The 14,060-nt window shown below is 41.4% G+C and overlaps 1 protein-coding gene across 1 annotated transcript; it reads left to right on the top strand.

Moving 5' to 3' along the window:
- Positions 1-4,732: 4,732 nt before the first annotated feature.
- On the top strand, positions 4,733-13,752 carry PSMD7 (proteasome 26S subunit, non-ATPase 7). Its single transcript, XM_043599554.1, has 7 exons — positions 4,733-4,955; positions 7,284-7,375; positions 8,440-8,532; positions 9,261-9,358; positions 10,096-10,176; positions 12,009-12,100; positions 12,788-13,752. Exons 1-7 carry the CDS (start codon positions 4,882-4,884, stop codon positions 13,230-13,232), a joined length of 975 nt encoding a protein of 324 aa, XP_043455489.1. The 5' UTR covers positions 4,733-4,881; the 3' UTR covers positions 13,233-13,752.
- Positions 13,753-14,060: the final 308 nt, after the last annotated feature.

Raw genomic sequence — 14,060 nt, 5'->3', positions numbered from 1 at the left:
CAGGGTTGTGAATTCAAGCCCCATGTTGGGTGGAGCCTATTTCAAAAAAATAAATAAATAAAAACACACTTATTTTAAAAAATCAGTTGGGATTCTATACACTAACCACAAAATATCTGGAAAATAAATGTTTAAAAAAATCCCATTTACAATAGCATCAAAAACTATAATATACTTAGGAATAAATTTAACCAAAGGCAAAAGATCTATACACTGAAAATTATGACCCTGATGAAAGATTAAAGATGAAACAAATAAATGGAAAGTTATCCCATGCTCATGGATCAGAAGAATCAATACTGTTAAAATGTCCATACTACCAAAGCCATCTATAGATTCTTTGCAATCCCTACCAAAATTCCAATGACATTTCTCACAGAAATAGGAAAAACAATCCTATAATTTGTATGGAACCACAAAAGACCCCAAATAGCCAAAGCAATCTTGGGGGTGGGGGGAGCTGGAGCCACCCTATCTACTGATTTCAAACTTTATTATAAAGCTATCACAATTTATTATAAAGCTACCATATGCCAGTATGGTACTGGCATAAACACAGACACACACACCAAAAGAAGAGAATGAGAGCCAGAATAGTCTGAGAGTAAGAATACTCAATAGGGAAAAGATAGTCTCTTTATTAAATGGTGCCGAGAAAACCAGATATTCACATGCAGAAGAATGAAACTGGACCCCTATCTTACACCACTAACAAAAATTAACTTGAAATGGGTTAAAGATTTTCATGTAAGACCTTAAGATGTAAAATTCCTAGAAGAAAACATAGGAGAAATAGATCCTTGACATTGATCTTAACACTATTTTGTACATGACACCAAAAGCATAAGCAACAAAAGCAAAAATAAATGTGTGACTATATGAAACTGAAAACCATCTGTACAGCAAAATAAGCAACCTAGGGAATGGAAAAAAATATTCTCACACCCTATATCTAATAACGGGTTAATATCCAAAATATATGAAGAACTCATACAACTCAATAACAAATAATAATAAGTATTTTTTTAATGGGCAGATCAGGATACACATTTTTCCAGAGATACAAATGGCCAACAGATACATAAAAAGATGCTCAGCTCAACATCATTAGTTATCAGGGAAATGCAAATCAAAACAATGAGGTATCACCTCACACCATAATAAAATGGCTATTATTAAAAAGACATGAGGGGCGCCTGGGTGGCGCAGTCGGTTAAGCGTCCGACTTCAGCCAGGTCACGATCTCGCGGTCCGTGAGTTCGAGCCCCGCGTCAGGCTCTGGGCTGATGGCTCAGAGTCTGGAGCCTGTTTCCGATTCTGTGTCTCCCTCTCTCTCTGCCCCTCCCCCGTTCATGCTCTGTCTCTCTCTGTCCCAAAAATAAATAAACGTTGAAAAAAAAAAAAAAAAAAAAAAGACATGAGATAACAAGTGTTGGCAAGGATGAGGAGAAAAGGGAACATTTGTGCACTGTTGATGGGAATGTAAATAGGTAAAACCACTATGGAAAAAAATATGAAGATACCTCAAATAACTAATAGAACTACAATATGATTCAGCAACCCACTTCTGATATGGATACAGAAGAAATGAAATCACTATTTCAAAGAGATGCCTGTACCCCTATGTTCACTGTAGCATTATTCACAACAGCAAGATATAGAAACAACAGAAGTGTTCATTAATGGATGAATGGATAAAGAAAATGCCATATATATGTCTATGTATATAGATTTACATATATATACACATATACATGTATGTGTATATGTATATATGTGTTTATATATATGTATACATATACACATATATATATTTCAGTCATATATATATTCATTCATACACACACACATATATATATATATATTTCAGTCATATATATTTCAATTCTGCCATTTGCAACATGTATGGACCATGAGGGCATTATGCTAAGTGAAATATATCAAGAAGACAAATACTGTATGATCTCGCTTATATGTGGAATCTTCAATGGTTGAACTTACAGGAAGAGTGAGTAGAATAGTGGTTGCCAGAGATAGAAAGGGCTGGAGAAACAAGATGTTGGTGAAAAAAGGGAAAACTTCCAACTGTAAGATAGGGATCTAATGTACACTATGGTGACTATAGTTAACAGTACTGGCTTAAGTATTTGAAAGTTGCTAAGAGAGTAAATCAGAAATGTTCTCTCCACTGCCCCCCACACACAAAAGAGAATTATGTGAGGTGATGCAGGTCTTAACTAACTTTATTGTGGTGATCATTTTGCATATATATGTGTATCAAATCATGTTGTACACCTTACAATTACACAATGTTATATGTTAATTATGTTTCAATCAATATGGAAAAAGAAGAATTTAACATTTTTTTAAAAAAGAAAAACAAAGAGGATCAAAGGAGAGGAAAATGTATTATCCTTAAGCTCTCATCAGGTTAAGTCTAGAATTTAGTGAACATTCTGCATACCTCTGAATGAATTCAGCACCCAGTAGTGGCTACAGTATCAAATATTTCAAGTCAGTTCCATTTTTAAAAAAAGGAGGGGGGAGAGCAACACAGAAACTACCTTCCTTATGATTTCAAGGCATCTTCTTTAAATTCTACATATTTCAGTTTTTTTATATATAAAAAAAAGCTTTCTTAAGTCTCCAATTCTTTTTTTTTTTCTTAAGGACTTTTATTATTTTTTTTAATGTTTATCTTAGAGAGAGACAGAGTGTGAGTAGGGGAGGCGCAGAGAGGCAGAGACAGAATTCAAAGCAGGCTCCAGGCTCCAAGCTGTCAGCACAGAGCCCTGACTTGAATGCACGTGAGACCATGACCTGAGCCAAAGCCAGACACTTAAACAATTGAGCCACCCAGGCACACTTTGAGGCTCCAATTCTTAAGCCTTACTTGACACGAGAAAAATCAAAATCAATCTTTGATCTTCTGATATCTATTAATTTTTTTTATTTTTTAAAGTTTACTTATTTGTTTTTGAGAGAAAGAGAGAGAGAGAGAGAGAGGAGGGGCAGAGAGAGGGAGAAAGACAGAACCCCAAGCAGACTCTGAACTGCCAGCACAGAGCCCCACATGGGGCTCGAACTTATGAACCACGAGCTCACGACCTGAGCCCAACCAAGAGTCAGACGCTCAACTGACTGAGTCACCCATACACCCCACTATTATATTTTTAATTACAAAATTGGGGGGAAGGAATCTTGCCAAGTTCTTTCCATAACAGATACATGTCTATCCTGTGTTGAACAACATCATAGAAGAGATGAAACAAGAATATCTACTTTGTAATTTTTTTTAATGTTTATTTATTTTTGAGAGAGAGAGCAAGTGGGAAAGGGCCAGAAAGAGAGACATAGGACCCGAAGCAGTCTCCGTGCGGTGAGCACAGAGCACGACATGGGGCTCCAGATATGACTTCGGCAGATACCAAACAGTTGGCTGCTTAATCCACTAAGCCACTCAGGAATCCCAAGAATATCTACTTTAAAACAGGCACTAAAACCCCTCAAGCATGCTTTACCACATCACACAATGGGGACTGACTTACATTTTCTTAATCTTAAAGTTCTGTTTTCTCAAGTAGTAGCAATTACTACTAACCAAATCACAAATATTAAAACAAATGAAAATGCAAAGCAATGTTCCCAAAAGTAGGAAGAGTGCATTTAATGAATTTAATGGGTAGGACCCAGAAAAGAATACTCAAAGCTCCCTGATTATACTGGAAGGAGGCCAAGATTCAGAGCAAAAGGCTCCGGGTTATTCTTCAGAGAGGTCAGATCCTCTAGCGCTATGGGGAAGGTAAAAGTTGTTTAAAAACAGGGCAAACAATAAGCAAAGCATTCAAGTCGCTTAGGTATTGTTTTTGTTTACACATACAACTCAGAATTAGAAACGTAAACTTGCACGAAATTTAAATAATTTGCCTTTCTGCAAATATGCGTGTCTTCACCTGCTACATTATCCTTAGTCTTTTTTTCTTTCCGAGCTAAATATCAAAACATATTTCGTATTACTTTTCAGTTACTTCAACCCTTACCTAAGCTTTTATGTGAAAAACAACCCGAATGGTCTGACTCAAGGCACAAATTGAACTTTTCTAGCCCCAGTTAAATGGTACATAATATAAACAGGTGGAAAAATAAAAACAGGTTGATTATCGGCAAAGTGCCCACAGTAAATATTAAGGGGAAATTCCCCAACAATAAAAATGAGATAAATTTACCAAACCCACTTTAAGAATGTGCCCTAATGTTAGAGATTCATCCCTTCTGAGGTTTTGTTTTGTTTTGAAATAAGCTCTACACCCAATGTAGGACTTGAATTCCCACCCTTAGATCAAGAGTTGCAGGCTCTACCAACTGAGCCTGCCAGGCATCCCTAGAGATTTAGAGTTAAATTCTGGAGAATTCTGACATGAAACAAAGGTGAACATTTTCTGGGCGGTGGAGACATGAATTACTATTTTTTTCTAGTATTTTTTTCTGCAGTCTTCACACAGCGTAAGGGTTGGGGGAGGGTGTGAACTGCGAAGGAACTAAAGCGAAAGGCCGCTGCAAGTGACAGCACAGGCCCAATACCAGGAGGTCAACCTTTTTCTCAGTTTCCAGTGTGCCTTTAGCTTCGAAGACCAGGAAATCTCCCAGCGAGTCACCCAAGGCGGGCCCCACCTGCCCCCGGTCTTTCCCGTCCTCAAGATGGCAGCTGGCGCGAAAACCCCGGGCGGCGCGCGGGGCACTCTGGGAGCGGAAAAAGGGAACCGTGGCGGCGGCCGAGCCGGAAGAGGAGGAGCCGGGCCTGGAGGATCCGCGAAGAGTCCCTAAGGCTGCCGGTGTTTGCGGGTCGCGAGGAGCGGGGCCTGCCGGGCGGCGTGTGTCGCGATGCCGGAGCTGGCTGTGCAGAAGGTGGTAGTTCACCCCTTGGTGCTGCTCAGTGTGGTGGATCATTTCAACCGGTGAGCGGGTGCGCGGGGCGGCCTATCGGGATCGCCGCTGCTGAGTCACTGGCACGCTGGGACGGCGCGGCGGCCGCGGGGGTGCTGATGGTACGGGGGTGGCACTGACTCGCCCAGGGGCCCGGACCACCCTCGGATCACGAAGCCTAAATCACCCAGCATCGTCCCCCCGTCCCCAACCGGCACTCCGCGGTCCGGACTGCCCCTTCCTTTTACCCAACTCCGTACGCTGCCAGAATATGGGGGCAAGCTTCAATTGGCCCTGATCCCCCAGGCCTCGTGCCCATCTGTCACTTCGCCCGCCCCTTTTCACCAGAAAGACTCGGTGCCTCGTAGGAAAACGCTGCAGATTTGTGCTTCTGTGCCTCTGAAGGCTGTCACCAAAATTCTGGTCTCAGTACCCTGAAGGGCTCCCGGGGAGAGCTGTGGTTTCTAAGCAGGAATCTGTTTTGATGGGAACTTAAAATGTAGATTAGTTGTCAAGTGTTTCTTTTAAAAATAAGAGCATTAGGAGATTTGGGCATTAATGAATAAAGATAAAACATTCCACAAATGTTTCTTCCGCCTTCGCTTTGCTTGTTTTGGAGCTGTTCGTCCCGCTGGACCTGTTACACGTGTTCATAACTTTTACAAGATAATTACTTGAATTGGCAAGTGTAAAGACAAAGTCAGTTGTTGAAGCACCTATTCTCCTGCAACTTGCCTTGTACAACTCCTCATTCAGCCAGAGCTAAAACAAAACAAACAAAACCCTCAAGACTCCTTAAGGCTCGGGGTCCCCAGTTCCACTGCTTTGGAGAGCCCTCAGTCTAAATGGATATGAGGGCATTCCCACTGTACAGTAGTTACTATTTTTCTTCCATAGGAACTAGAGGTGCTAAGGGGGTGCTAATTTCAGTTCTGTTCAGATGACATGGTGCAGACACTACTGGCTGCTGTCATAACAGATGTAGGGTTTTAAAAACCATGGGTTTTTGTAGACCAAAAGAAAAGCACACGGTGTGGAAGTTTCCTTGCAAGTGTGGAAAATCAGTGCCTGAGATTTCCCAAAAATTCAGAATCACCAGGGATATAGAATCCTTAACTTGGTTTGACCCAAATCCCAAATTTAGTAAGCATTTATAAAGTTGCGGAGCCGTGGGGCACCTGGGTGGCCCAGTCAGTTGGGCGGCACCGACCACACCTCAGGTCATGATCTCACAGTCTGTGAGTTTGAACCCCGTGTCGGGCTCTGTCCTGAGAGCTCAGAGCCTGGAGCCTGCTTTGGATTCTGTGTCTCCCTCTCTACCCCTCCTCCGCTCACACTGTGTCTCTCTGTCTCTCTCAAAAATAATAAAAAATAAAAGATTTTTTTCCAAGTTGTATGTTTAGAAAAATTAATACATTAAATACAGTGACTGTTAAGGAATTGTGGTTCGTTTCACATTGGCGTGACCTTTGTCTTTCCTTGAACATGAAGTTGTTTTGTGTCTGTGCCTCACATTTGCTAGCGGTTAAAGGAGAATCCTATGTGAAGATCTCATTGAAATGAGATTGTATAAGTGAAACACTTGTAGCTCCTGAAGACAAAAATCACTGAGGAGGTTTGACAGGTAGATAGAAATGCTGAAGTAAAATCTTTCTGACTTGTTCAGCCCTCCTCTCAGTGTAATTACGTCACCAGCTCACATCTGACCTCTGCCTGATTAAGCCATTCACAGAGACCAGATGGCACACGCATTAACTCAGGGTCAGGACCCAGTGTCTGAGCCCCTAGATGGTACAAAGAATTGTAACTTCTAGTGGGGCTTGTCCTCGTGGGCTAGATAATCCAGAGAACAGTTGGGGCACCAGACCATAAAAGTGGTTCTACATTAGCATCTTTATCTCTGAAAATATTTGAGGATAGAGAAGATGGGAAAAGTTTAAAGGAGAAAGCTGCAAAAGAAAAAGTGAAAGGTGGTAGCATAACTGAAATGTATTTTTCAAACACCAACCAAATAACATTTTAAAACTCTTAACGATCTGGGGAGTTTTTATTTTCTCCATTTTCATTTCTCCATTTAAGATGAATAACTGCAAACTTTATAAAGTTTGAAATGTTAACAAGCATGTTATTTCTTAGAAATAACAAGTGGGTAAAAAATGCCAGTGTACAAAGTTTGTGAATTACCTATTAGATTTATTAAGTTTTAATATTAGGGACTAACCTAACACATTTGTTTACTGGGATTAGATCGCAGGTAAACTAACTTGTATCTATACCATTGATATTTCCTGTTGAGTATCTGATTGTTGGCTTCACCTCTCTGTGTGCCTGTCAGACTGACCTTCTGCTTTCTCCCTCAGAATAGGCAAGGTTGGAAACCAGAAGCGTGTCGTTGGTGTGCTTTTGGGGTCATGGCAAAAGAAAGTACTTGATGTATCCAACAGTTTTGCAGGTACAAGACAACTTTTACATTTTTCTGAGCGTGGTTAAAATGTCAAACAGCTTTAAAATAAAAAAAGAAACCCTCATGGTTTCCATTTTTACTACAACCCAGAAATTCAATGGCAGAATTGCTAAAGTATAGAAAAGGGAGGCTAAAGAGTACTCACTAAACTGAATAGTAAATATTTTAAATTTCCTGACCAGAGAGTCTCCATTGCAACTGCTCAGCGCTGCTACTGTAGCAGAAAAGCAACTGTAGACAGTATGTTGACAAAGGGGTAGCTATATTCTAGCAAAACTTTATAAAAGTAGGCAGCTCTGATGTTGTAACCTTGCAATCCCTGTAAACTGTTAACCATGGTCATGGGTTGGCAAGGGGAAGATGGAGAATATTACCTTTTACTCAGCATCATGAATCTTTACAAGAATGTATCCAGGGGCTTCTGGCTGGCCCAGTTAGTTGAGTGTCTGACTCTGATTTCAAGTCAGGTCATAATCCCAAGGTCATGGGATCTATCCCCACATCTGGCTCTGGGCTGAGCCTGGAGCCTGCTGAAGATTCTCTCTCTCTCTCCCTGGGCCCCTCTCCCCTGCTGGCATCCATGTGTGCACTCTCTCTAAAATTAAAAAAAAAAGAATGTATCCATGTATTTTATGATTAACAACAAAGAACAAAATAATTGGTCTGGAATAAACTGTAGACCTGAGGTCACAATCTCCAGTATCTGAAAGGACTGAGCAGTAATGTTATTTGTTAAAGGGAAATATTGGGAAGTGATAGGGCTTTTAGCAGACCGATGACCTTGTGTCCCTGTTAAGGTGGGGACAGGAGGGTCCTCTGTCTGACTCTAGCCAGTTATTGCCAGGTCTTTCAGTTTCAAGAGAAGTGGAAGTCTGGATTTATATATGAAATCTCCCAGTTTTTAATGACAGCAACTTAAAAACTAATTTTAATGCTGTGTTGAACAAGCCAAACATATCGATCAGATGTGGCCTTGGGTCTCCAGCTGTAACATATGCCCTAGAGTTCTGTCTAGCACCCTAAACTACGTCTTACTTATTTTTTCTCCATAGTACCTTTTGATGAAGATGACAAAGATGATTCTGTCTGGTTTTTAGACCATGATTATTTGGAAAACATGTATGGAATGTTTAAGAAGGTCAATGGTATGTCTTGATTGATTGATTTTTTAAAGAAGGTGTTGATTTATATCTGTGTGTATTTGTGTATGCATGCCCAGCTACATGCCCCTGGTGTGCTGTGGGTTTTTTTCCTTTTCTACGTATTCCCTTCTCTTTGTTTAATGTCAAGGGCTCTTTCACTTGGCTAGTCTTAAGTAAGACTAGTGGTAGTAAAGGAATGAGGTGGAATAAATGAGAAATTAGAGTAGCAATTTAAGACCAGATAGACAGGCCTAGGTTTTGGGTAAGAGATCTAGCCCTCTGCAGCAGAAAAGTGAAGCACTATCAAATGAAATCCACCTGCCCCTAGAGCTTAAGTACCACCACGGTAAATCTCTCTCTGTCACGTGTCGTCTTTGTTTTATTTCCTTAGAGCAACCACATAAGCTCTTAGAGCTCCCCCCACGGCTCACGGTTCTGTGTGACAGAGACTTGTGTTTGTTTACATATTGCCTTGGAATTGTTTTCGAGTTTCATGTGTGACTGGCCTCAACTAGTCTGAGATGTGGGTGTCTCTGGATTTCCCTCACTGCTTATTTTCTGAGAATTCTATTCCTTTTAGATTTCACAAGTATGTCAAGGCTTAAAATAGGTGTCTGGAATTTTGAAAAAGATAGAGAACATAAGAACTAGAGATCTTACCATCCTTTTGGAGGGAACTCTATATAGATCTTCATGTAACAGTTCAAAACCATTAATGTTTTCCTTCCCAGCCAGAGAAAGAATCGTTGGGTGGTACCACACAGGCCCTAAACTACACAAGAATGACATCGCCATTAATGAACTTATGAAGAGATACTGCCCTAACTCAGTAAGTTCGCTCTGTCTTTAAAACTCTTGAGTGATATTCCTTGCCTGCTAACTTATGTAAGCATTTGGATTTGGATAGCAAATCATTTCACTGCTTTTTTCTCTATAAACTGCTTGTGTTGATTGGTAGCATTTTCTTTTCTTTCTTTTTTTTTTTTTTGGTTTGTTAATTAATTTATTTTGATAAACACTGTCAGTGCAGAGCCTGACTCAGCTGGGGATGGATGGGGTGGGAGGGTGAGATCATGACCTGAGCCAAAATCAAGAGTTGGACACTTAAATGAACTAAGCCACCCAGGCATCCCGAATTGGTACTGTTTTCTACAGTTTACACTAATCCAAGATACTTATAAGTAACAGTAAACGTGTGCTAAGTGCTTAATCCTCCCAATAGCTATATGGGGTTGTTACCCTCTTTACAACAAGAAAAGTGAGGTTCATAGTGGTTAGTAAGGTCTCATACATGTTGGGGATGGGACCAAAATGTTGCCTGTCTTGATTCGGACTTTCTTAGACTTGATAACCGCACTGTACTACCTCTCAGCTTGTTAATGGGTGGGGGCGAAGAGCAGAGAAAATGGTGGGATCATGTGAAATGTAGACTCATTTCTGCTGAAAATTCCAGCTCCTGTCTGGTTGAATGAATGAAGAGCTTTAGTAATCCTCATCAGAAGGATGGCTGTGATTATTCCTTATGCTTGGTGTGAGCTGGTTTGCTAAAGTGTGTTTTTCTGCCAGGTACTGGTCATTATTGACGTGAAGCCAAAGGACCTGGGACTGCCCACAGAAGCATATATTTCAGTGGAAGAAGTTCACGATGTAAGTCATCTGGCTATGAGCCTCAGAGATTAGATTTTTTGCTTATTGGACTATTCAGATTTTTTGTTGTTTTAATCCTTTCTCTCTAACAAGGAGTAGTTTGTTGATTTCTGTCAACAGTTTGATACTATGTTTCTTTCCCCCTTGAGTTTTTGAATCGGCAGATTTTTAGAAATTGACAGGACCATACAAATCTAAAATCCCCTTTTACAAATGAAATTGAGGCCCAGAGTCCTCCTCATACATTTGTCCAGAGATGTTGACAGCACGGTTAAGTGCAAAGCCTGGTGAGTTTCGTCTTAATCTAATGTAGTTTCCACTGTTCTGCTCCCCCTGGGCCAGCATTGCTTTCTCCTTGAGGATTTTCCTTCCCTGCGGACAAGATAGAGGTTTTCTAATAGAGTGAGTCAGAGCTGCCTGGAGCTAGATGGCAGGACCCATCTGTGTGATTTGACGCCTGAATGTTCCACTCCACAGCATCCAATACCTGCTGTATGGTCCATTAGCTTGCGCTTCAGGTGTAGACACGAAGAGGTACCAGAAGATAGCTTTTCCCTATTTCCAAGAAAACTAAACTCTGATTCTAGGGTAGCACGTGGTGTGAAAATATATGTGTTTTGTTGTGAGCGTAAAGTTTTGCACTTGAACTCAATCTTGAATTTCCAAAGTCAAAAATCTAAAGGATAAAGTCTGGATTTAGGTAGGTAGTCTTTATCCTTATGTCCAGCTATTAAATCAGGAAAAAGATTTTAGGTTAACTCCCTGCAAATGTTCCTTGCACTGAGCTCTATCCGCCTGTTTCTCTTTTTGCCTTGCCACTAGGGAGCTTAGGTGAAGATTTATTGCCTTGTTGAAATAAGGCTTTCATCCTTTGTCTGATACGATTTTTAAGTTAATTTTACCCTGTCCTTTCCAAAAAGAATTAGAAGTTCTTACACCCATACACACACACAAAAGCAAGATTTTTCAATAAGGGATGGAAGGGACATGAAGGCCATAACAGAAGATGAAGCCAAGGGAAAATGAGCACCTGGAAAGCCGTGCCATGAAGTCCTGGCCATTCTAGCTTCCAAAGTAAAGACATAAATGGCATTTGCAGGATTCACACTGTCCTGGATAAAATAATTACTGCTAACATTTACACCACTTAATATAAGTTAAGTGACTTTCCCAAGGTCCCACAGCTCCCATAGAACCCAGGCTGTCTGGCTGCAGAATGTGCCCTCACTGCTATGCCCTCCTGCCTTGGCAGACACTTCATAGCCTTTACAGAAGATGTACAGCCTCTTCTCTGGCACAGGGTCTGTGGAAAGTTGCTCCGCAGCCCCATCAGGAGGTCCCCAGGTGATACAGTGAACCACATCCCTGGACAGATCTTTGATTAATTCAGGCCACCGGAAAGCTGGTTCTGACTGCATTGTTTTGGTGCTCTGGCATCACTGGATCTGAGGGACACTAGAACGTTAAAAGATTATCTGACATGAGCTTGTTTCCAGTACAGGTATTGTGTATACTGCCTATTCTAGAAAGGATTATATGCTTTAAGAATCAAGTTAATCAAGACTTCCTCTAGTAGTCTTAAGGGATCCCCACAGTAGTCTTAAGGGATTGTCAAGATTTTCTGCGGAAACACTGGGCAGGGCCATTTGTAATGTCAGCTTAGAAGATGAAGCTTTCAAAGCAAACTCCCCCATTTCTGCCAGCACATGGAAACCTAGTTAGTACTGTACCCGTGAGGTGATTTGACTGAAAGCAGAGGAACCAAGGTGTGAGAAGGAATGGGTGTCATTGTGCTTGTAAGCAAATAACCAAGGTTAAGCCTCCTCTCCTAGGATGGAACTCCAACCTCAAAAACATTTGAGCACGTGACCAGTGAAATTGGAGCAGAGGAAGCTGAGGAAGTCGGAGTGGAGCACTTGTTACGGTGAGCCTCAGGATGGCGTCAGAGTCATAAGCGGCCCAAGAGGCTCTGTCAGGAGTAGAGACATCTGGGCTGTAGGCCCGGAACATTTCTAGGGTGTCTTGAGTCACGATTTATGATTGTGGGTAATACATCTTGTTGGGCAACGCAGTATTGACGTGACAGGAACAGATGTGTGAAGATGTGCAGATGTGTGCTCTTGCTGTGCGTGTGGTTCTCGGGGAAGGTAGCCTGCCGACAATCTATGTGTGAGGATGGATTTTTATTTTAAGATACTGTAACCCTCACTTAATTCAAAAGGGTCATAGTTTTTCTCAAATAAGATTCCTTCCAGTTCAAAATTTAGTCCTGACTGATTTAGGCTCCTCACAACATCATACAGATGAGGATGGAGAAAATGGCACCCTTTTCATGGAAGTTGAAATAGATAGTTTTGTGTTTTTTTTTTAAGTGAAATGGTTTCATTTTTAGTTCTCTCCTGTTTTTTGAGAAATACCTTGCGATGAGAAAGATAAAATGTATGCCTCCAAATAAAAACAAAATTAAGGCACTTTATCTTGATAGAATGATGAAGTAACATTTTTCTTTTGAAAACCTGCCCCTCCCCGCGAAGCTGGGTGTTTGCCTGGATTCTGAGACCCTGTGTGATAATACAATGCACTGATGCTTTTGCCTGCCTTCTTGTTACAGAGACATCAAAGACACTACAGTGGGCACTCTTTCCCAGCGGATCACAAACCAGGTCCATGGTTTGAAGGGACTGAACTCCAAGCTTCTGGATATCAGGAGCTACCTGGAGAAAGTGGCCACGGGCAAGCTGCCCATCAACCACCAGATCATCTACCAGCTACAGGACGTCTTCAACCTGCTGCCGGATGTCAGCCTCCAGGAGTTTGTCAAGGCCTTTTACCTGAAGACCAACGACCAGATGGTAGTGGTGTATTTGGCCTCGTTGATCCGTTCTGTGGTTGCCCTGCACAACCTCATCAACAACAAAATTGCCAACCGGGATGCAGAGAAGAAAGAAGGGCAGGAAAAAGAAGAAAGCAAAAAGGATAGGAAAGATGACAAAGAGAAAGAAAAAGAGAAGGAAAAGAGTGACGGAAAGAAAGAAGAGAAAAAGGAGAAAAAATAAAACATGTAGCTTTTTAATTTGTAAATTAAAATCTTATAAACTAACTCAGTGTGCCACTAGAGGGTTCTTTTTACTTTACGTGCTTGTTAAAAGCTGTACTGCTGAGAGCTCTCTGCCCCGGGTCACTCTTGCTGCAGCGTGGAAGGAAGTGCACAGAGGCACTGAGCTCACACCTGAACCGCAGCTTAGGCTGCCGTGTGTGTGGGACACGCTAGCTCAGGCTTCCGGTCATGTGAGAAAAGTGAGGAGAGGTAAACGGAACATTATTGGTACTCTTCACTCTTACCTATAAAAGTGGAAGTTGAATTTTCCCCATCTTAAAAGACTCTTGGGGTCTGTTTCTGGCAGTTTGCAAAATTGCAAAACGGAATGCATGAATTCCAGAAGTGCTCTGCCTTAGAACACCCTGAGTCCTGACCCTCTGAACTCTGTACCCTCAGCTCTGGCATTCTCAGGGCTTGGGATCCAGCCCCGAATATTGTTTACCTTTGAAGACACAATTAAATGACTTGGTTTTTAAGTCTGTGTTCTAGTTGTTTTTGATTCTGGGAGTGGCAGTTGTTCTTACAAGCAGCCAAGACTTCCTTTTTCATTGAAGTTGCCTTAAAGAGTTATTTTAGGGATGCCTGGGTGGCTCAAACATTTGAGCATCCGACCTCAGCTTAGGTCATGATCTCGTGGTTCCTGGGTTCAAGCCCTGTGTCGGACTCTATGCTGACAGCTCCGAGTCTGGAGCCTGCTTCAATTCTGTGTCTTCCTCTCTCTCTGCCCCTCCCCTGCTTGTTTTCTGTCTCAAAAATGAATAAACCTCAAAAAAAAAATTTTATT

Source organism: Prionailurus bengalensis, chromosome E2 (assembly GCF_016509475.1).
Source record: "Prionailurus bengalensis isolate Pbe53 chromosome E2, Fcat_Pben_1.1_paternal_pri, whole genome shotgun sequence".
Classification (NCBI taxonomy): Eukaryota; Metazoa; Chordata; class Mammalia; order Carnivora; family Felidae; genus Prionailurus; species Prionailurus bengalensis.
The sequence above is the reverse complement of the archived record's forward strand: the minus strand, read 5'-3'. Positions and strand labels throughout refer to the sequence as shown.

What these genes read in the sequence shown, in the direction of transcription:
- PSMD7 (XM_043599554.1), top strand. Translation starts at nt 4,882, where the DNA reads ATGCCGGAGCTGGCTGTGCAGAAGGTGGTAGTTCACCCCTTGGTGCTG. An exon ending in GTGGTGGATCATTTCAACCG is followed by an intron (nt 4,956 to 7,283) that starts GTGAGCGGGTGC and finishes TTTCTCCCTCAG; the next exon opens with AATAGGCAAGGTTGGAAACC. An exon ending in GGAGTGGAGCACTTGTTACG is followed by an intron (nt 12,101 to 12,787) that starts GTGAGCCTCAGG and finishes TTCTTGTTACAG; the next exon opens with AGACATCAAAGACACTACAG.